Source organism: Lepus europaeus, chromosome 2, assembly GCF_033115175.1.
Source record: "Lepus europaeus isolate LE1 chromosome 2, mLepTim1.pri, whole genome shotgun sequence".
NCBI classification, from domain to species: Eukaryota; Metazoa; Chordata; class Mammalia; order Lagomorpha; family Leporidae; genus Lepus; species Lepus europaeus.
Window position 1 is genome coordinate 87,343,074 of NC_084828.1, and position 23,580 is coordinate 87,366,653.

At 36.4% G+C, this 23,580-nt stretch overlaps 1 protein-coding gene across 5 annotated transcripts in view; it reads left to right on the forward strand.

Moving 5' to 3' along the window:
• Positions 1-23,580, forward strand: part of FGF12 (fibroblast growth factor 12) — a 406,858-nt gene that overhangs the window by 372,719 nt on the left and 10,559 nt on the right. For all 5 annotated transcript variants that reach the window (XM_062210108.1, XM_062210127.1, XM_062210113.1 and 2 more), the window contains exon 4: positions 15,677-15,875. In XM_062210108.1, the coding sequence (XP_062066092.1) occupies positions 15,677-15,875 (199 nt within the window). The remainder of the gene's footprint in view (positions 1-15,676; positions 15,876-23,580) is intronic.

Consider the following 23,580-nt stretch of genomic DNA (forward strand, 5'->3'; position numbering starts at 1 on the left):
AAGAACCTAGTTTATGGGAATTTAGACAACGGCTATAAGCAATAAAAAATGGAAAAATGACCATTTCTCCCACATACAGTGAATTTTAAAGTAATCACAGATCATGAAAACTGCAGTAGTATAATATTCTTAACCCTTGGATTGATAAGGTATAAAACCAAGTTTTTGCAAAACTATATTTGCAGCAATATTGATACACACAGACAACAGTCGGAGCTGCGCCGATCCAAAGCTAGGAGCCAGGAGCTTCTTCAGGGTCTTCCACGCGGGTGCAGGAGCCCAGTGAGTTGGGCCATCTTCTTCTGCTCTCCCAGGCCATAGCAATAGATTTGGAAGTGGAGCATCCAGACTTGAACTGGAGCCCAAATGGGATGCCAGCACTGTAGGTGGTGGCTTTACCCACTATGCATAACACCAGCCCCTCCATATGAATTTTAGGATTTTTTCCCAACTCCATAACAAATGCCATTAATATTTGGATAGGGATTGCATTGAAACTGTAAATTATAGACATTTTAAGTGGTATTAATTCTTTTGATCCAAGAGCAAGGAATAGCTTTCCATTTTTTTGTGTCCTTGATGGCTTCTTTTATCTATGTTTGGTAATTTTCATTGTAGAGATCTTCTACTTCTTTGGTTAACTTTATTCCTCATAGTTGATTTTTTTTTTTGATGGCTATTGTGGAATTTCTTCCTTGATTTCTCTCTCTGTGAGTTCATCATTACCATACAAAAAAGCTAAGATATGTTTATTTTGTAAACATAAACTTTACTAAAATGGTTTCCATTCTAGCAGCTTTTTGGTAGAATGTTTAGGCTTTTCTGCATCATGTCATCTGCAAACGTGGATAATTTGACTTCTTCTTTTCCAATTTTGATGTCCTTTATTTTCTTAACTTCCCTAGTTCCTTTTGCTTAAAACTTCCATTGTTATATGGAATAAGAGTGGTGAAATTGGACATCCTTATCTTCTTCCAGATCTGAGGGGAAATGCTTTGTTTTTCCACCTTCAGTATGATATTGGATGTTGGTTTGTGACATATAGTCTTTACAATTTTGAGGAATATTCATTCTATACCTAATTTGTGGAGGGTTTTTTATCATGAAGGGTATTGAATCTTATCAATGCTTTCTCTGCATCTATTGAGATGGCCATGTGGTTTTTGTTTTTCATCCTATTGATATGATTCATGACATTTATTGATTTGTGAATGTTGAACCACACTTGCATTTCTGGGATAAATCCCACTTGATTGTGATATATAGCCTTTTTGGTGTAGTTTTCAATTTGATTTGTTAGTATTTTACTAAGCTTCTTTGCATCTACATTCATTGTGGATATAGGACTGTAGTTTTCTTTTAGTGTCATGTATTTGGTTTTAGGATCAAAGTAATGCTGGCCTCATAAAAAGGAGTTTGGCAGAATTCCATCCCTTCGATATTTTGGAATAGTTTGATGAGTATTAGAGGTACTTCTTATTTGAGTGTTTTGTAGAATTCAGTAGTAAAGCCATCAGGTCCTGAAATTTTCCTTTATTGAAAACTGATTGCTGCTTCAGTGTCATTGCTTATGATGAATCTGTTTAGGTTGTCTGTATTTTCTTGATTTAATCATATTAAATTCTATGAATCTAAGAATTTATCCATTTCTTTGAGATTTTCAGTTTATTAGCATATAGTTCTTCATAATAGTTTTTATGATCCTTTGTATTTCAATGGTATTAGTTGTTATGTCTCCTTTTTATTTCTGATTTTATTTTTTTTTCTCTTTTTTTGTTAATCTGGCAAGAGGTTTATCTACTTTGTTTATCTTCTCAAAAAATCAACTTTTGTTTTGTTAATATTTGTATTTTTTGTTTCATTTTAATTTACTTATGCTGTGACCCATATTATTTCTGACCTTTTGCTGATTTGAGGTTTGTCTTGTTCTTGTTTTTGTGAGTCTTCAAGATGCATCATTAGATCTTTAATTTGAGACTTTTTTTTAATGTAATGATACTACTAACTTTCCTCTTAATACTGCTTTTGCTGTATCTCACAGGGTGTGATATGTTGTGCTTTCATTTTTATTTATTTCAAGAAAGTTTTTGCTTTCCTTTTTAATTTAGTCAATGACTCATTGATCATTCAGTAGTGTATTGTTTAATTTCTAAGTATTTATGAGTGTTTTATTTTTCTTCTGGTTGTTGATTTCTAATTTTATTCCTTTATGGTCTGAGAAGATACATGGTACGATTTCAGTTTGCTATTGTTGTTGTTAATTTGCTGAGACTTTATTTGTGGCTGAATATATGGTCTATCCTAGAAAATGTTTCATGTGTTGGTGAGAAGAATGTGTACTCTGTAGCTGTTTGGTGAAATGTCCTGTAAATGTCTATTGGGTCCATTTGTTCAGTAGTATGCTTCAACTCCAATGTATCTTTATTGATTTTTTTGTCTGGATGATCTGTCCATTGATGGGAGTGGAATGTTGAAGTCACCAACTATTATTGTATTGGAGTTTGTCTTTCCCTTTAAGTCCGTCTCTGCTGATATCAGGATAGCTGTAACTGCTTGCCTTGGTTTCCATTTGCCTGGTATATCTTTTTCCAGCCTTCCAGTTTCAGTCCGTGTTTATCTTTGTGAAATGAGTTTCTTGTATTAAGTGTATAGTAGAGTTCTGGATTTTTATCCATTTAACCAACCTAAGTCTTTTGACTGGTGAATTTAATCCATTTATATTCAAGGTTAGTATTGATAGAAAAGAGCTAAGACCTTTCATTTGATTGATTGGATAATGATTCTACCAGCTCTGTTGGTGAATTTGGTGGTATCGTGTGTTTTCATGATGGTCACTTCTAATGCAAGATGCTCTTCAGAATTTCCTGTAAGGCTGGTCTGGTGGTGGTGAATTCTCTGTTTTTGCTTATTTGGAAAATATTTTATTTCTCCTTCACTCTTAAAGCACAGCTTTATTGGATATAATATTCTTGGTTGGTAAGTTTTTGTTTTTGTTTTTTTCCTTTTAAGATCTTGAATATGTCATCCCAGCTCTCTTCTGGTCTGTAGGGTTTCCACTGAGAAGTCTGATGTTAATCTAATTAGTTTTCTTTTATATGTAACTTGACATTTTTCCCTTCCTGTCTTTAGGTTTCTTTCCTTGTCTTTAGCTTTTGAAAATTTGATTAAAATATGACTTGGAGAAGACTTTTTCTTAGTTAGCCTACTTGGGTTTATTTGGGCTTCTAATATCTGGATGTCTATATCTCTTTCAGGACCTAGGAAATTTTCAAATTTATTTCATTTAACAGGTTATCATTGGCTTTTTCCTTTTCTCCTTCAGTGATACCTATAATAAGAATATTTGTTTAATGATATTCCATATTTCACATATGCTTTCTTCATTCTTTTATATTACTTTCTCTTATTTTTGTCTGATTGGATTATTTCATAACTCTTGTCCTTCCTTGAGTTCAGAAATTCTTTCTTCCAGTTGGTCTATTCTGATGTTGAAGCTCTCAGTCTTATTTTTTCTACTGATTTGAAGGTTTAATTTCCACAATTTTTATTTGGTTCTTCTGAATGAGTTATTTCTTTTTAGTAATATTTTCAATCATGTCACTCATTGTTTTCATTTCTTTAATCTATCTTTATTCTCTTGCATCGTATTAAGTTTCCTTACAACCACTATTTTGAATTTTATCTGTCATTTCATAGATTTCTTTCTGTTTAGTATCTAATTCTGAAGGGGTATTGGGTTCTTTTGGAGGCATTGTGCTACCTTGCCTCTTCATGTCATCTGTGTTCCTACATTGACATCTGCCCATCTGGTATATGCATGCCTTCTTCCTTATGGAATAGGTTTTATTATAAAAGAGTTTTTGGTTGAGTTGGTATGCGGTATGCATGGTGACATGGTGGTGGTTTAGATTATTAATCTACTTCAGAGTAAGCTGAATATCTTTGAAATGAATATGTAGGGGTTTTTATATTTACCACCTATTTAATTTTAACCTTTATTTATTAAAAATTTTTCTGCCTTATTTTCAATCTTTGTCTTCCACACAGTTTAGAGTGGTTGATATTGTCAATATATTACTAGTGTGTTTTTAATCTTTTATTTTTATCTTTATAATTCAGCTTGGGGTTTTTAATTAACTTACCCTCAAGTTCATTATCACTTTCATTTGTCACTCTTCAATCTGTAATTAAGTAAAACCAGTAATATTTTCCTCAAATATTGTTTTAATTCTAGAACTTGTATTAGTTTTTTTTTCATTATTTCCATTCTTTCTTTAGCTGATATTGCTTAATTGTTCCTTTCCTATAATACTAGAATATACTTACAGTAGTTGGTTGTAAACTTCTTGTCTGGTAATTGTAACATCTGTGCTATCTTATGGTCCTCTTTATTGGCTGCTGCTGAATTAATTTTGGTGATATTATCCTACTCGCATCCAGGTCTTACAAATTTTTGTTGTATATTAGACATTTGTATGATATAGAACATATTATACTATTTGCTGATAATGGCTTTATGTCTTTTCTGGCATTTAGATAAATAATGAATAGATCCTCTTGAGTGTGTGTGCTTAGTTCTTGAGTATTTGGGTTCTGACTTCAGGGAGTGAGGAAAGCTTCTCTTAGTTTGTGGTCATGAACCCTACACTGTAGAGTTTCTGAGATCTCCAGGCAATCTCCAGTGTGCTTACTAAAGACTCTTTGTGGCTTGCATGGAAGTTTGTTATATCCCAATCCTGTATCATCTTGAGTATTTCCGTTCAGCTCTAACTCCTGCAACAGCTGTGTGTGCTATGCTAAGCGCTGAGGTATCCTGAAGCAATTTTCATAGAGTCGCCTGTCTCTCATTGCACCAGGTCCCGTTTCTATGTCATATTCAAGTCACTTGAATTCAAATTAATTTACAAATGCAAGTCACTTTAGCAGTCGCAACTCTAATTCCTGACTCCTTAGCTCCACAAAGACTACAGTGTTGTACTTCAGTTTCCCCTTTCCATTTCAGGAGTGGAAACTACCTAGTGCAGAAAGTCACAGTTAATATGATGCTTAGTTAATGTATTTTCCTTCTATCAAAAATCAGACACTTGCAGTACAGTTGGCAGGTTATTTATTGCTTCATGTACTTTGTGCTTTTATAGTTGTTTATATCTGGAAGTTAAGTTTGATAGCAGTTTTTCTACCTTCATGAAAGTTGTGAGATTTAACAATTTGGAAATTTCATGAAAAGAATATTTTCCTGACTTAATCATTTCTAGAGTATTTTAGAGTATGAAAAGGGGCTTTCAAAGTCTAGAATCATGCTGGAATTCAAATGCAGGAAGCTAACAGTATCCTCACTTTCATTCTTATCCCAGAACAGGAGGACAGAGACGGAGATTTCAGGGACTGATATCCTCCATCATGAATGTGTTGGGACGTTCAACCGATCTGCCTCGATTTTCAAATTCAATTGCAGTGCATGCTTGGTTACAATTTATTCATATGCTCATTTAATAAGAATCAATGGAAGCCAGCGCCATGACTCAATAGGCTAATCCTCTGCCTTGCAGTGCCGGCACACTGGGTTCTAGTCCTGGTCGGGGCACCAGATTCTGTCCCGGTTGCCCCTCTTCCAGGCCAGCTCTCTGCTGTGGCCCGGGAGTGCAGTGGAGGATGGCCCAAGTGCTTGGGCCCTGCACCCCATGGGAGACCAGGAGAAGCACCTGGCTCCTGCCTTCGGACCAGCGCAGTGCGCCGGCCGCAGCACACCGGCCGCGGAAGCCATTGGAGGGTGAACCAATGGCAAAGGAAGACCTTTCTCTCTGTCTCTCTCACTATTCACTCTGCCTGTAAAAAAAAAAAAAAATGGCACTTTCAGTGGAGACTTGCATTGCTACCCACTATTTGCTCTCTATATATTGTCTCTAGAAAATTGAGAGTTTAGGAAGTAATTCTGATGATAATGATGAATTATAATACATCTTTTCACACACTGGCCTTCTGATACTTCCTAAGCCTACATCATTTCTAAACTTGCACATTTCTGGCTAAGGCCTAAGTCAAATGACCATGTGATATAATACTTCATAAAGAGCTGATGAAATTCTGAAAATCACCACATCACTTATCTCTAATTGATGACAACCTCTTCCTCAACCAGAGAAAGAGACGTGATTGCATTTCTCTGGGTAGTATTTAAATAGGTGGCCAAATTGAGCTTTAAGCAATATAGCCTTCATTTGCCTGTCATAAGTAAAAGACACTTAGAACACATTACTTGGATTCCATAAATAAAGTGACCTACTACTCGGACTCATCTATTCTAATTTGTGGTATTAATTATTATAAAAAATGGTAAGCAGGAGTAAAGAAAGGTTAGTCTGTACCAGTTACTGTATGTCTAACAGACCTGCATTGTATTCTTTAATACTTGCAGCTTTATGGTGAAAGTATGATAAGGCTTAAAGATAATGAAACCAAACTTCAGAGAAATCAAATAACTTGGCACATTCAAAAAGCAGAGATTTGAGGATTTTTGTCTGTCTTCCTCCAAAATTATACTTCCAGGATACCACAAGTTGCATTAGTTTATGATAGTATAAATTTACCTTGATGCGTTGTCATATATCACAAGAAATGTGTTTGCAAAGAACTTTTATTTTTAGAGAAATTAGCTCAGTAACTTTCCAATAAAAATCACCTCAAAAATATATAGACAAAGGTTTCCATATCTGATTAATTTTTTAAGTTATAAATTAGACTTCTTCTAGCCAAAGCAGCCTCATTTAAAAAAAATCTTTCAAAATAATGTAATTTAGCCTTTTGCTTCCCTGTTATCAAGATGGAAAATAACAGTTCTCTTGTTTTAATTAATATCATTATGTCTCACAACAAGTTAACAATGCAGATGCTAATAATCCATGGATTTTCAAGTTCTGTGCATCTAAAGATCCCTAAGGAAGTTACCAAACCAGAAGCTTTGGAGCCTGATACTCAAAGCTTAAACCAAAGGAACTAGCCAGCTCAGAATTGAAGATAAATTGTGTTGCATGAATCACCAGTAGTTTTTTTTATTATTATTATTCCTTTCTCCCTATAAACAATCCATCAAAGATTACAGAGAAATTAGGGAAAATGGTTCTATTGTTGTGCTTGAGCAGGTGCGAACAGTGGAGCACCACACGCTGATGAAATTTGACTGCCCTTTGTTTCAGGCATTTGAGAGAGTGGGCTCATGCAGGAAAGAACCCTCAACCCAGAAGCTCAAAGCCGCAGGGTATATAATGGAAAGAAAGTTAGGGAGGGGAGGGAAAATACATGGTTACTAGGGTCAAACTGACCTAAAGCATATGTGAAACTAATATCAGTTACAATCTTAATAACACCAATTATAGTCTTGACATTAATCCTAGTATAGACCTAAGTCATGTAGGACTTAAATTACAATCTTAACATTTATCCAGGTGCAGCCTATCTGTTTTAAGCTTAAGTAATCATGCTAGGAGATTTCTGTGTTTTGCCAAGCAGGATGTAATGTACTATTATTATCTTAGTTTTAGACCACAGTTAGTTCCAGACCATAGTCTCACAGCAGGGGGTACTTTCTTAAGATGGAGTCTTGGGTGCTCTATAATGGAGTCCCTTTTGTCAGTCAGGGTGTCACTTCACTATACATTAAGAAGAGTTTAGATTTTGATTTTAATTAGAAAGGGAAAAAAATAAGGTCCTTTGTATGTGGCATGTGTTTGAAAATCAGTAAATTTTTCAGATTGTAGGAGGTACCATTACTAATATAGCAGCAAAGTCTATTTTCCTTTATTATGTTTTTCACCTTTTTATGTTTTTGTCTTTTAGTTTTTATTTATTTGAGAGGGAGAGAGGAAAATAGGAAGAGAGGAATAGGATATGGGGGTGGGAGCAGAGAGAGCTCCAATCCACTGATTCACCCCTTAAATGCCCAAAACAGTTGGGACTGGGCCAAGGTGAAACCAGGACCAGGAACTCAAGTGTCTTCCACATGGATGGCAGGAATACAATAACTTGAACCACCATCATTTTCTCTAAAGGTCTACATTAGCAGGAAGCTGGAACCAAGAGTGCAGCTGGGACTTGAATTCAGGTACATTGATACAAGACATTATGGTATCTTGACTGCTGGACCAAATGCCCATACTTTTTATTGTATGTTATTTTTAAGATACAGTTATTTACTTTAAAGGCAGAGTTACAGAGAGAGAGAGAGAGAGAGAGAGAGAGAAATCTTCCATCTGCTGGTTCACTCCCTAAGTGGCAGCAATGGCCAGGGCTGACCCAGGAGCTTGGGGGAAAAAAAACAAAACAAAAAAACAAAAACTAGGAGCTTGGAATTCCATCCATGTCTCCCATGTGATTGCAGGGACCCAAGTACCTGGGCCATCTTCTGCTTTACCAGGCACATTAGCATGGAGCTGGATCTGATATGGAGCACCTCAGAATGGGATTAGCACTCATATGGGATGCTGACATTGCAGGAAGTGGCTTAACCCACTGTGCCACAATGCTAGCCCCATACTTTATTATTTAGTAATATATTACCACAATTTCTTTGACAAGTAAGCATCGTCCACTTTTATTTATTTATTTATTTATTTATTTATTTATTTTTGTCCACTTCAAAGAGAGAGAGAGAGAGAGAATGTCTTCCATCCACTGGGTTATTCCCCAAATACCTGCAACAGCCAGGTCTGGGCCAGTGGAAATCTAGGAGTTTATAAATCCTTCCATGTCTCCCACATGGATAGCAGATCCCCAATCACTTAAGCCATCACCTACTGCCTCCTAAGACGCACATGCAAGAAGCTAGATTGGAAGGGGTTGGAGGCAGGACTTGAACTGACACTTTGATATGGGATGTGGATATCCTAAGTAGTTTCAGAACTCACTGTGCCACAATGCCTTCCCAGTGCTATTTTTGCAATAATAGTGTTATATATGATGTCCTTAATTTCAATAGATTGCTTAGCCAATGCGAATGATAAAGTTATAAAAGGTTTAAGATAAAAGGGATCTATTAGATTGCTTATGTCAATAGTTCCTTCAGATTTAGGGGAACTGAGAGCCTAAGAAAGAAAGTAACCTTCCTGATTTAAACATCATTTAGAGATACACAGAAAGAAGAATCCAGGCTTCATGGTGTCTTTTTACCAAATATTATGTTGGAGTAGTTTTTTTTATTCCAAGAATTATGGAGAATATGAAAAGAAGGTAACAATCATGGTGGCTACCTTCATGGGCTTACTCTGATTCTTGTGCTCTCTAGTATCAGGCAGAATCGAATTAGGAAGAAAAAGAAATGCAAGATAAAGAGTTAGAAAAAGAATCTGGAGGAGGTGTTAAATTATATAAGATTGTCAAGGGAGATCTCTCTGGATAATCACATTTTAGCAGTGACCTGAATGAAATGAGAGATCAAACCATGTTAATATGTTATTGAACAGTTTTTCAAGAACAGGAGGTATTGATCATGAAGGATTTAAAATGGAATGTGTTTGTTGGTTTTGATCAACATCGAGGAGACAACAGGCTAGAGGGCCATGAGGGCTTGATCCTTTACTGCACATTCATTGCACATATTATTCCAGCAAAGGAAATGGGAATTAGCACAGAGCCAGGAGAAGACAAATAATTATAATAAAACCATTTACCCATAATTACCATTTGGGGCAGTGCATAGCATGTTTTTTTTGCTTGAGTTGGAAAGCATACATTTTGCAAATAAATCTAGGGGAGGCAAAAGTGGAAGTGAATGAATGATATTGCCCCATGGGGGGCAATGCAGGGATTAGCATGTGATGAAAACAAAGCTGGAAATGATATCTCTAAAAAACTATAGCATCTTTTAATGTATTCATTAAAATCTCTAAATTCCCAGCTCCTTGGCCTTCATGGCCTAGTATCTAAAAGAGAGATCTACTCAGATGCAGACAGGAAGAACAGAGACTGATGGATAGCAACTAGCCACAGAGAACGGGATTCATCCTGGGCAGACCCTAAGAAGCCAAAACCTGTATAGGATGTCAGTGATCTCAGTGTAGAGAGAAGAATCAGAAGGATTCTAGTCTGGGAGAGAAATTGTTATAAAGTATGAAACTATGAGATTTCAGTTAAGGAAGATTCTCAGGAGCATAGATTAGAATCAGATGAAGATTGGGAGACAGTGGAAGGAGTCTGGACTGATTATTTTGGGCAGACATAAAATTCCACTATCTATCATTGTCTGGATCAAAATGGATAGCAGTTCTTAACCTTTGAGGGCATGGCTAGGGTGGACAGTTATTTGAAATATGAAAGGGAACTGTAAAAACTTGTATAATGCTACAGAAAAAACACATTTGGTCAAATTTTGCCACATGAGTGAGTGTTTAAGAACAATTTCAGAACACTAGGGTCGAGGTCCATATAAGTCGAACAGTGGAAAGATTTTAGAGTAATAATTGCCAAAACCAAAAACAACTTTACCATATCTACTATATGGGCATGATGTGCATGTAAGAATTTTTATTAAATATTTCATAAGCCCTGCCATGTGCCTGTATTCAACAGAGAACTCAGAATTATGGACATAATGTGATGTGACTACTGGTTAATCTTTCAAAAGGAAAAAAAAAAAAACTTCCTTATTATGCTAGTTATTCACTCTGCCTCCCTGGGTGTGGTGATCATTGAGGTGGTCTAAGATTTTGTCACCTTTGGCTCCAAGCTCACCTGCCTCTCTCCATTATGTGTTACATTTTTCATCATTCTGAACACATCTTATCTTTTTTTTAAAAGAATTATTTTATTTATTTGAAATAAAAAGTTACAGAGAGAGGTACAGCCTGAGAGAGATAGAGGTCTTCCATTCCACTGGTTCACTCTCCAAATGACCACAATGTGGCCAGACCTGAGCTGATCCAAAGCCAGGAGCCAGGAGCTTCTTCCAGGTCTCCCATGTGGGTGCAGGGGCTCAAGGACCTGGGCCATCCTCCGCTGCTTTCCCAGGCCATAGCAGAGAGCTGGATCAGAAGTAGAGCAGCTGGGACTCGAACCAGCGCCATATGGGATGCCAGTGCAACAGCCTGGGGCTTTAACCTACTGTGCCATAGCACCGGCCCCATCTTTTATCATCTTAACATCCTCTGCCTTACTGACTTTCCAAGCCTTTTCCCAAAGCTTTAGATAAATTATAAAATGTATGTTTATGTGTAAATTGTTTTAACTATGGCTATGGCTTGGTGTCCTGTACACTGGAGCAGACATAAAATGTGTGACAAAAACACAGAATTAAGGATTCTGTTATAGGACTGATGACATTTTTCACAGTACAAGAAAACAAAATCTTAAGAATAAAGGGTAAGTTTGAGGGCTTTTTTTTTGTTAATTATAAACATTTATGATGCACAGTTCATGGGAAATATAAAGTACTTGGGAAAGCAATTGATGGTGGCCCAAGTACCAGGGCCCGTGCCAACATTATGGGAGACCCAGATGGAGTTCTTGACTCCTGGTTAGGCCTGGCTCAATCCTGGATTCTGTGACCATTTGGGGTGTAAAACAGTAGATGGAAGATCTTGTCTGTCTCATTCTCTCTCTGTCACTTTTCCTCTTAAATAAATAAGTAAATAATTTTTATAAAATTCATAGAAAAATGGCATATTTTGATGCAGATTATTTAAAAGTCATGCATAGTTTTTCCATAATACAATTTCCATGAGCTATCTTAACACCTTTCAATAGGCATCATCTCATTTTCTTTAAAATAACTGAATTTACAGTTAAAAAAATGAAATTCAAAGAGTTTTGATCACTAACTAGTTAACATGTATGGAGCCAGATGCAAAGCCTTGATTGGATTGCTTACTCCAAGGCCAGGGCTCTAATTTCTCACTTAGCAAAAAGAACAATAATAGCAAATATTGTATAAATGTATTGGTGACCAACTTCCAACTGAGATTGAAATTACATACAGTATTGCCAAGGTTGTACATAGAGAAATTTGTCAAGCTCGCTCAGGCCCTTATGTATTTCCCCCTCAATTTGTAAGAGAGCCTGCCTAAACCCATAGAAGTGACTTCACTAGACTGCTACATCCGAACCACCAGCCAAGTGTCTTGCCTTGTCCAAACAGTAACAGTTGCCTAATTTCTGAATTGTTATTCTGTAGAGACCCTTTAGAACTATACTGAGTGGGATACTGCGCTTGGCTTTTTATTTCTCATTGGGACCTGGATGTTATACATGGGATTATCTTTGTCAGTGTAATGGTTTAAGACCTGCTGTTTTTGTCTCAGGACCCAGGACTTCAGCCCTGATACACTAGCTTGGACTCTCACTGTTCCAGAAGGGGAATTTGAACAGATTTTAAACTAAACACAAAAGTGGGTATTAATTTTTTATTAGGTGAAAGTGTTATTTTTCTGTCTAAATGACAACAAGTAATCTTTTGTGGCTGACTTTTTTTTAAAGATTTATTTATTTATATTTGAAAGGCCGAGTTACAGGGCAGGGAGAGAGAGAGAGAGAGAGAGAGAGAGAGAGAAAGTCTTCCATTTACTGGTTAACGCCTGAAATGGCCACAAGGCCAGAGCTGGGCCAATCCGAAGTCAGGAGACGTGAGCTTCTTCCAGGTCTCCCATGTTGGGGTAGGGGTCTAAGGGCCTGGTCCATCTTCTACTACTTTCCCAGGCCGTAGCAGAGAGCTGGACCAGAAGTACAGCAACCAGGATTTGAACCAGCACCCATGTGGGATGCCAGCACTGCAGGTGGCGGCTTTACCTGCTATGCTACAGCACCGGCCCTGTGGCTGACATGCTTTTATGATAACAACTGAGACTTGCTCAAATCAGCAACTCGGCTTCAAGTGCAGGCGTGACTATGCAGTAGGAAAGCAGTGTGTGGTGTTGGAACAAGTACTGAACCAGCATCAAGAACCCACTGTTCGTACATAGGTTCTGGATTTGCCTCCAACTTCCTATGATGCTGGGAACAATTTCACTATCATGGGCTTCAGTTACACTGTCAGATTGAATAGTCACTAAACAGTTTTATATCTATCTCCAAATTTACATGTTTTCCTACCATGTATTCATAACAATTTTTATCACTATCTACATATATGATGATATGCCTATATTCAGAATTAAACCTATTTTCCTGTCTCATATATTTTCCCAGCTCCTATATAATATCTGAAATCTTATGTCTAGATTGTATTACTTAATTTTTAAGAGCCCCTTAGCATTAGGGATAATACCATGTTTGTGAGAATTGAGCTAGACATGGAAAAAATCAGAAGCTTTGAGATGATTATCTCTGATTAGTTTGTTTTTAAAAGAAAACTAATGAACCTGAACACTTCACATTTTCTAAATATTTTATCCTAGCCTCTGAATAAAAATAGATATTAAACTTATGTTATACATCAAATCAGATTCACTTTGATCCCTGTACTTGGGATTGACCAAACTCTGTCCCAGTGATATTGAGACAAGACCATACAAGACATGTTTCCAGTACACAGGTCCATCATTCAAACCTGTGATTCAAGAAGAGAAATATGCAATGGATTCATTCTCTTCCTTCACCTTCTTGAATAAATGTTTTTATCCAGTTCTTTCTTTTTTAATGAACTATAATTTGCATGCCATGAAATTAATATTTTAAAATGAATGCCCTGGCAGATTTTAGTGTATTCATAAAGCTGTGCATATTGATACCATCTAGTTCTGGAACATCTTCATCTCTCTGAGAAAGTGGTCATTCCTCGTTCCTCAGCCTCCTTACAACTAGATTGGACCCTGAAATTTATTATTCCAGACCTTTCATAGAAATGGAATGCTAGTACATGTAGCCTTTTGTGTCTAGCTTTTTTTGTCTAAGATAATGTATTTGAGGTTCATTCATGTTGTCAGATTAACTAATACTCCAGTCCTTTTTATGGCCAAATAAAACTATATGGTATTAATATACCACATTTTGTTTATTGATTGATTGATATTTGGGTTGTTCCTACTGTAAATAATGCATCTGTGGAAAAATTGTGTACAGGTTTTTGTGTGGATATATTTTCATTATATATATAATATAATATAATATAATATATATAATATATATATAAAGTGTCATGGTTTATAATGTGGCAATGGTATGTTTAACCTTTGAGGTACTGCTATTTTCATTTACATTTCCATCCACGATGTGTAAGAACTGACAGCTTCTTCACCTCTTCACCAACACTTTTTATTTTCCTTTTTATTTTTTATTACAGCCACCATAGTGACTGTAAAATACTATGTCATAGTCATTTGCTTTTCTGATTCTTAAGCCAGTTGGTTTACCTAGAACTGAGAGTACTCTAATCAATCATATTATAGTATCAATATAAAATGATAGTAATTTATTTTCATTATTAATACTATTATTATTTCAGAGTCTACCACCGTCCTTCCTTATAGATTTTCTCAGTCTCATTTTTTGGTCTGTAATATTAGAACCATTTGAAATCAGGAGTCCTATAATCAGTGCCTTTTAACATTGAAGGTTTTTCTTAGTCTCTCATCTGCTCATCACATGGCTTTCTGTGAATGAAGACAAGAGATGAGTCTGGGGGTATCACCAACAAAGACATGACTTCAACCAGTTGTATCCCTATATGTTATTCATCATTAGATTAGTTCAGGGCATACCTGCGTTAAATTGTGGGGGCTTCATACTAAACTTTTCCTAGTACTTAGTGAAGCAAACAGTGAGTACTGTGACTGTGTTTGACGTGGAGCATCCCTATTTACTTGTAGCTGAAGAAAATGTTGTCACATTCCTTTTTGCTCTGATTATTTCAAAAGGGGAGAAATTTCTTCTTCCCATGAAATATGTTTTGTTCATTTGACATGTTAGTAGATGACTTTATTGTATTGATTATTAAATCCCTCACTGTAAGTCACTGAATAGGACTCGGGTGCAAAAGTGAGCACATGAGAAGGAGTAAATGTGGGCTCTGGCATCGACTCTGAATTAACCATACAACCTTTGGTTTTCTCGCTCATCAAATGATGGAGTTGAAGTAGTGGATCTTAAGGTCCCTTCTTGCCAAAACTCTCATTCTGTATTTCACTGAAGCTTCTTAATTATAACAGTAATATTTTCATTACATATGGCTTATTCATTTGCTGAGATTTGGACTAACATTTTAGAGAAATTAAAGGGAAAGTACTGGAATTCGTCAGGGTGCTAGGAGACTGGTAGTATGTTTCTGGAACAGACTTTTTCTGTATAATAGTTTTTTATAGAAACAATGTCGTGCCTGGAAATCTATGTGGTGATCTTGTGTTTGCTGTGCTTGTTTTGATTTTTGTTCCCAGGGATAAATTCCAGTACCTTATTTACATGTTGCAGGTCACTAAAATGAGGAATGGCCAATCGGTTTAATTTATAAACATTAGTTTGGACTTGGCCACAGCATAGAATGAGCGACTTAGACCTATGTTCTTTGCAGTATTTGTTTAGAAAGGAAATCCTATTTCTTGATTGTGTATAATGAATTTTTACACCAAATGTTGACAAAATCATATACCTTTGCCCCTCATTTGTTATTAACAAACTCATTGGACATAAATATTTCCTGGTACACTCTTAAATCTATTTTTTTCTTTTTTGTGTTTCTTTTTTAAAACTTTCTTTGCAGGATGTTTTCACTCCAGAATGCAAATTTAAAGAATCTGTTTTTGAAAACTACTATGTGATATATTCTTCCACACTGTACCGTCAGCAAGAATCTGGCCGAGCTTGGTTTCTGGGACTCAATAAAGAAGGACAGATTATGAAGGGGAACAGAGTGAAGAAAACCAAGCCCTCGTCACATTTTGTACCAAAACCTATTGAAGGTATGAAAACAGCTTCTTTGGTTTTTTGGACCCTGATCTGTGTGTTACCCAATTCTGTTACTTGTATCTTTGTTCCATAGGATTTATCTGGAATGCAACAACCAGAACAGAAATTTAGAAAACATAATATTTCTTTGCATCTGAAAACAAATAATGATATTCTACTATTCAAGATTAGAATAATATTCTTGAATATGAAAGCTGAAAGATTCCTAAAAGTAGAAAACTAGTGGTCCTTACCATTTGGAGTGTCATTTCCTTTTTTCTTGAAAGCAATAATTTAATTTCTCAGGATACATTCTTGAAAAACCAGTAACACTGCAGTGTTTGAAAGTCTGCAAAAGTGTTTAGATATATATTGCATACCACTTTCTTCAGTTTGTCACCAAATTTAACATTATAATGCACCTTTTTTCTATTATTAAAGGAAAGAAAATAATATACTGTTTTTTGTAATCCATCAATATTCATAGCATTAATATTATCCCTCTCAGTTGAGCCTGTAGCCTCCTCTCATTTGATTGTTTAATGGTATTCACTTATTTCAAATTGAGCAGTGGAAAAAACAATTTTATGCTAAGGAGACTCAATTTCACAACTAGGTTGTGTTTCCCCAAAAGTTGCTTAACTGATACGCATATATTATATGAGTGACCACATCCACTGAATTCCTTCTCTCTTCCTAGTACAGGCTGAGTAAGAGCTCGTGGTCTAAGTATTCACATAATTTATTTTCTCCTCTGAAAGTTATATTATCATCATTTAAAACATTGTTTCAACCTCTTTTTATGAGGAAATGGGAAAGATGGAAGAGGAGCCTTGTAATCTGTGACCTAGTCAGTATCCCCTAAATATTTCAGAAGTTGTAGTCAGTCAACCTGTGTTCACACCACTTGTTACAGTGTATATAGTACCTATTACTAGTAGCCAGCAGATATTTGTTAAGTCCACACTACATTCCAATCACCTGGTAAAATGGGGAATTCATAGCTTCTAGTTCCTGTCAAACCTCTGAGTTCTTCGTGTCTTTTTTTTTTTTTTTTTTGAGTTATTCATTTGAAAGGCAGAGTTGAGAGAGAGAGAGAGAGAGAGAGAGAGAGAGAGAGAGACTCTTCCATCTGCTTGTTCACTCCTCAAATGGCCACTACAGCCAGAGGTGGACCAGGCCAAAGCCAGGAGACAGGAGCTTCTCCTGATCTCCTACATGGGTTCAGGGGCCCAAGGACTTGGGCCATCCTCAGCTGCTTTACCAGGTGCATTAGCAGGTAGCTGGTTTGGAAGTGGAGCGGTTGGGATTCTAAGCAGCTCTTATATGGAATGCCAGCGCTGCAGGTGCTGGCTTAACCCATTACACCACAATGTCAGACCCTCCCTGCGTCTGTAGCCAAACAAAATGGAACTTCTCTTTCCTATAGTATATTTTCACATTGTGGACCTCCTCTTCTGTATCCTTCCACCCCATTTTCCATTCACTCATTTCATCTTCCTGGAGAAAAACCTATTGGTCTTTGTAAATTTTAATTTGAATCACTTTTTCTGTGACAGCATCCCTGACTTTTCTTTATTTATTTAGTTTCTTTATTTATTTGAAAAGTGGTGAGTGGAGAGAGAGAGAGACACAGAGAGAGCATTTTCTCCATCCACTAATCCAAATGCATGTAACAGCCAGGAATGGGTCAGGTCCAAGCCCAAAGTCAGGAACTCCATCTGTGTCTCCCATGTGGGTGGCAGGAACTCAAGTACTTGGGCTATCACATGCAGCCTCCCAGGCGCATTAGCAGGAACCTGGATTGGAAACAGGGTTGCTTCTCCATGCTAGATACTCTGATATAACATGTGGGCATAATAAGCAGTAGCTTAACTCCGTGAGGAGTTTATCAGCTTAGAGTGCTCTCTCTCCTTCCCACTCTCCCTTTCAACTAAATTTAAGAGAATAATAATAAGTGGTCAGATTCATTCAAAATTAAGTGAGAGATAGGGAATAAAACACAACACTTTCGGTGCAATGTGAGTAAAGGCAGGAAAGTGCCTGTATTTTTTTTAAAGGATGAAGTAGAAGGTACATATGTAGTTAATATTTTCATGGGAATTATACTAATTTTCACAAGTGATGTTTTTGACAAATTATGTTTTCAACTACTGCATAATTTTTATGTGTGCATCTAAGTTGATTTCTTAGTATAAAGGTAGTACATAGCCATTAATAACTTTTGGAACATTCAGGTAAGTATACAGGAAAGGGAAAATACCTACATGCTTTGTTTATTTCTTTTATGAATGATAATTACATACGGAATTTCTTCCTCCATCTCCTTCTACCAGCAAACAAAATCCAAACACCTGTAACCTACCTCCTAATTATAGCTGCTGGTTTCACTTTGTTGAGTCATTTGTCCTCTCGGGTCTAGATGATTGTGTACAGATTTCCAAGAGAAGGCTATAGAATGACTGCTTATAGTTCCAGAGATGCTTTACTTATGAATCTATTTCTGCATTTCAGGACAAATGTGGAAAGAAACACCTAGACATTAATAACTGAAGATATTAGAATTAGGTTTAGCCTTGCACATATAAAATTCATGGCAACAACAGCTTAATCATAACAAAGACATTTTCCTCCCACAAACCAAATCTAGAGACCAGCTAGCCAGGCACTTTGGCTTCCCAATTGTTAGGAACCTTGGCTACATCTAGCCTTTAGGGTGTCTCTCCATAATGCATTACTATGATCCCGGCACTATGCGCACCATGTTATTTTTTATTTTATAGATGAGGAAACTAATACTTTAAATTATTAAGTAACTTGTCCAAGATCACAGGCTCAATAAATACAGATCTGGAATTGCAATACAGAAAACCTAATACAGTGTCCATGCACCTATCATCTGCTCTATACAGCCCCTCAATCCGAGGTAAGCCCATGAGTATACCCATCACATCAATGATGGCAAAGTAAGACATGGTATACCATGACACAAATTGAATAATAAACTAGCTCACATTATGCAGAATTGAGACAAGCATACATGGCATGTTGAAGAAAATGCACTATTGGTAAATGAACAGATAGGACAGTTAATAGAATGCCATGTTCAGGTTAGGAAATGAGGAATTAAGAATGCATTGCTTTTTTTCGGATGAATTCTAACAGACTTCATTTCCTAATGTGTAAAAGAATTTGGACCAGATTATTCCTGAAGTGCTTTGGCAACCACAGTGCAAGGCAGTTTTTGTAAGTATGGTAAAACCACACTCCTTCATGGAAACTAGTATAGCATGTACATATAAAAATAATCACATTTTTATTATTGAATGAATGAAGTATAATTTTATGACTGTTTTCATAATCAGTTATTTGTGGTGGGTATGTGAATTTGTTTGTTTAGAAGAGGGACCAGAATGAAAAAAAAATCTAGCCATAATCTATAGCTTCAAATTTTGATAGTGTGTTTCCATAAGGCAAGTACAAATACCTGTAAGTGGAAGATGCAGTTAGAAAAGAAATAGGAAACAATAGCTCACTAGGAGATTTTCCATATTGCTATTTAACCAAAGTGTCAAGCGTGTTATTTTTAGCTTTCTAAGAAATTTTTGTAAACCTATTAGCCTACTATTAATAATTTTACCACCCCCTGAGAGTCCAGTACTGTGTGGGAACTGAGCATTTCCCTTGTGAAGGGAAATGTCCTTTTATAGAGTAAAAGTCAGAGTAGGCTTTTTTAGTTTTTTTGTTTTGCTTTTTCAAGTATCTCTACCTTTATCCCAGTTCTGCTGATGATTTCATTTTGAAGGATAAGCTTCCCCAAATTGAAGTTCAAAAGTCATCTGATCACAGGACGATATCTGCCAATCCCTTTCCTTTCATTCCTTCAGCCCTCAGCCTCTGCTTAGAACGTGGGAGGTGGTAATGAGGGGTTGCAGGAGCATGTACTCAGACAGTTGGGTAGACTTGATATTTAAGCCTATTACTGTGTACATTGCACATCCACCTCTTCTTATGTGGGTCTTCACCCTTAGAATTTAAGACAGTAAAAAAGACTTTGTGATTTCCAATGCTGTCCTTTCAAAGCATTGCTCACGGTACAGATAGTAACTCCCCAGATTTAAATTGTCTTGGTGAAGACCTCCATCTTTATTTGCAGATATAGCGACCATATATCTTTTGACAAAGAACAACGTGTAATGCATTCCTTTTGTTCTCTCTCCTCCTCCAAGAAGTTCATTGCTCAGCTTTTGAGGGTGGAGGGGTATTCAAAATCTCATGCCTTCCCATTGGAAGGAATGTGTGCAGTTTCCAAAGTCTTGAACTTTAAAGGCAGAACCCTTGGGAAAGAAAGATGTTTCCAAATAAACTGTAAATAAAAGAAATATTAACTCATTTCCACCAACTGATATATTTCGTGAGATTATAAAACATCCACGTGCACACACATACACACACACATACCCTGGAGGGCAGTTAAATGTTATATATTTTCACTGTTAGAACTATTGCTTTAAGCTTACAAAACTGTATTTAAGTCCCAGCAGAATAATGTAGAACATTGTTTTCCAAACACCAGTATCAGAACCATCTAAGTGTTCTTAAAGCTAAAATTCTCAGACCAAATCTCCAAAGTAAGCTGATTTATTAAATCAGGATATGACCTAGGAACCTACAGATTGAAAGCAGCAATCCCAGTGATTCTTATTGCAACTAAGTTTAGGACTTGGCATTCTGAACTGACTATAGTATTTGCAGGCTTATTTTGGTCAAATCAGGCCACAGGCAGTGTAAATGTATCCAGATTTTCATGATTGATGTGTTAAACTGAATTAATTACCTCTCTGACATCATAGAATAAAGTATGTGAAATATGCTATATTTTTACCTTTCTCCTTCTTATTAAGATAGGCTTGTTTTAGTGTTGAAATACTTTACTACTTAGTTACAGAATTAATGCCAATTATTTTGCAAAGTTGATAAGTAAGAAATTAACCTAAAAGATGTCAAGTAACCAATAATAAAGATAATTACAATTTTCTAATCCAAGTTATGGCTATGATTTGCTAAATAATTTTGAGAAATAATTTACTTTCTTCAACTTCAGTCATCCCTGAAGAGGAAATCAATTATAAATTCCATCTGTTTCATAGGAATAAAATGAAGATTAGACATTGTAATAAAGTTAGATTTCTCTACAGAATTCTGTCAGATCAAGTGCAAAGTGCCTTTTTCATTTTCCCTTGGAAAATAGGCATTGTCTTGTGTTATTTATTAGAGAAATGCTGTGAGGTGTGGCACTGAATGAGGAATCAAGATGATGAAAATTGAATTTGTACAGAAAATAATAATCCCTTCAACAACTACATAACAAACCAAAGAACAGAACAAACCAGGACTTTTGAATGGGAGGACAATAGTAGCAAATTTACTTTGACATTTTATTTCAAAATAAATAGAAAGAAAACTAAATGGTTTGTTTTCTTTTGTACTCAACCCTACTAAGACAAAAACAGAAAGAAGGAGCAAAAAATACCTCTGTTGTCCCTGCTTGTTTTAATTACAGAAAAGATAATGCTTGTGATGCTTTTTTTTTTTTTCTTTTTTCTGGTTTTGGATTTCTGTCATCCTGTAGCACTTTCCTCCTGCAAACCCATGTAGCTAATTCAAAGCAGGTTTTTTGGGGATTCTGAATCTAGTCTTTAATAAAACTCTCCTACCTCTTCCCCACACATCGTTCATCTTTCCTCCATATAAATATGTCATTCTAAATGAAGATATAGATATTTTTGTTCACTATGTCTCTTAACTTTCATAATCAATATTTACAAAATAGTGGATACATTCCTGTGGCAATACATTGCTTCTAAACTAGCACTTAAAATTCGCCTTTGGTTCCAAAGGGATTACACGTGACAGTAATTAAGGTGTGAAATTGCTTCATGTTAATTGCCCACGCCCTTCTGTGATCCACTATTAAGACAATTAAATATCTTTAATGGTGCATTAAATAACAGAGCAATCTAACTTTCCATTTCTTGGAAATTACAGAGGGCCAAGGAAAATTTGATTAAACTGTTAGTAATAAAAGGATTAATCATGTTTCATTTTTATTTCATGGAAACTGATAGAGGATAAGAGTCCTTTATAGAGGACTTTATATAGTCCAAAACAGAAGTTAGATTATCTCCATCTGGAAAACAGAGGTAGTCGGCAACAACTACAATGGCCCTCCATATAGCTTGTCCACTTGTGCACTGCTGAGCAATATTGGCCCTCAGATTGACACCCCGTCTTCCCCATTGCTACCAGGGCTCTCAACTCTCTAATAATCTGCCAAGAATCAATATAAAAAAAGCAATATAAAAGCAATAATCAGTTGGTGCTACACTACTTCATATTCCATTTGCATGGTACATTGCTATTTCTATCCTGCTTCTATAACCAAAATATCATTAAGAAAATTTATTTATTTGGGAGAGAGAGAGAGAGGAAGAAAGAGAGAATGAGATCTACCATCTGCTGGTTGACTCTCCAAATGCACTTGATAGTCAGGGTTGGGCCAGGTGGAAACCAGGAGCCAGGAACTCTATCCAGGATTCTCACTTTTGTGGCAGGGACTCAAGTACTTGAATCATCATTTGCCACTTTCCCATGTACATTAGCAGAAAACTGGATCTGAAGTGGAGTAGCTGGGGCTTGAATCAGGCACTCCCATACGTGTTACGGTTGTTACAAATGGCTGCTTAACCCACTGTTCCATAACACCGGCCTCTCCATGGTATCATTTGATAGTCACTAAAACCTTAGACATTTGCAGATTAAAACTTATTATCCATATTTTAAACTCAAGGAAACTGAGATTTAGATTTGTTAAATAATATATTCAGGTCTTTAAAATTATAAAGTGGTGAAACTATGACTAGAACTATTATATTTTGACTTCAAACATCATGGTATCCCTGCTACAAGTGGTGTGTGTGTGTGTGTGTGTGTGACTCAAATGATTTCCAAGCATACATTAAGGACAGCAGCTCTACAAATTGAGTGTGCATCAGAACCAGCTGGAGGACTTGTGCATCCATCCCATCTATTGAATTTGTAATTCTGTGGGTCTGGGTTAGTCCAAGGATTTTCATTTCTTTTTTTTTTAGTTTTGTGTGTGTTGTGTGTGTGTATTCTTGTGTGTATTCTTTGAGCTATCTTTTTTTTTATTTCTTTATTTGACAGGTAGAGTTACAGACAGAGAGAGAGAGAGAGACAGAGAGAAAGGTCTTCCTTCCATTGGTTCACTTCCCAATGGCTGCCATGGCCAGTGCTGCACCGATCCGAAGCCAGGAGCCAGGTGCTTCTTCCTGGTCTCCCAAGCAGGTGCAGGGACCCAAGCACTTGGGCCATTCTCCACTGCTCTCCCAGGCCACAGCAGACAGCTGGACTGGAAGAGGAGCAATCAGGACTAGAACATATGGGATGCCTGTGCCGCAGGAGGAGGATTAACCAAGTGAACCACGGTGCTGATCCCTGGATTTTCATTTCTTAAAGTTCTAGATTCTGCCGTTGCAGCTGCTGGCGGTAAAGAGTTTCACTTTGAGAATCATTAATTTATAGAATCATTAGATGCAATGATCATCAGAATTGCATTCAATTTCTAGACTGTACAATTTTTCATATAAGTATAATGGGAAGGAAAGGAGTTCTGGTTAATTATCCTGTTTTTTTTTT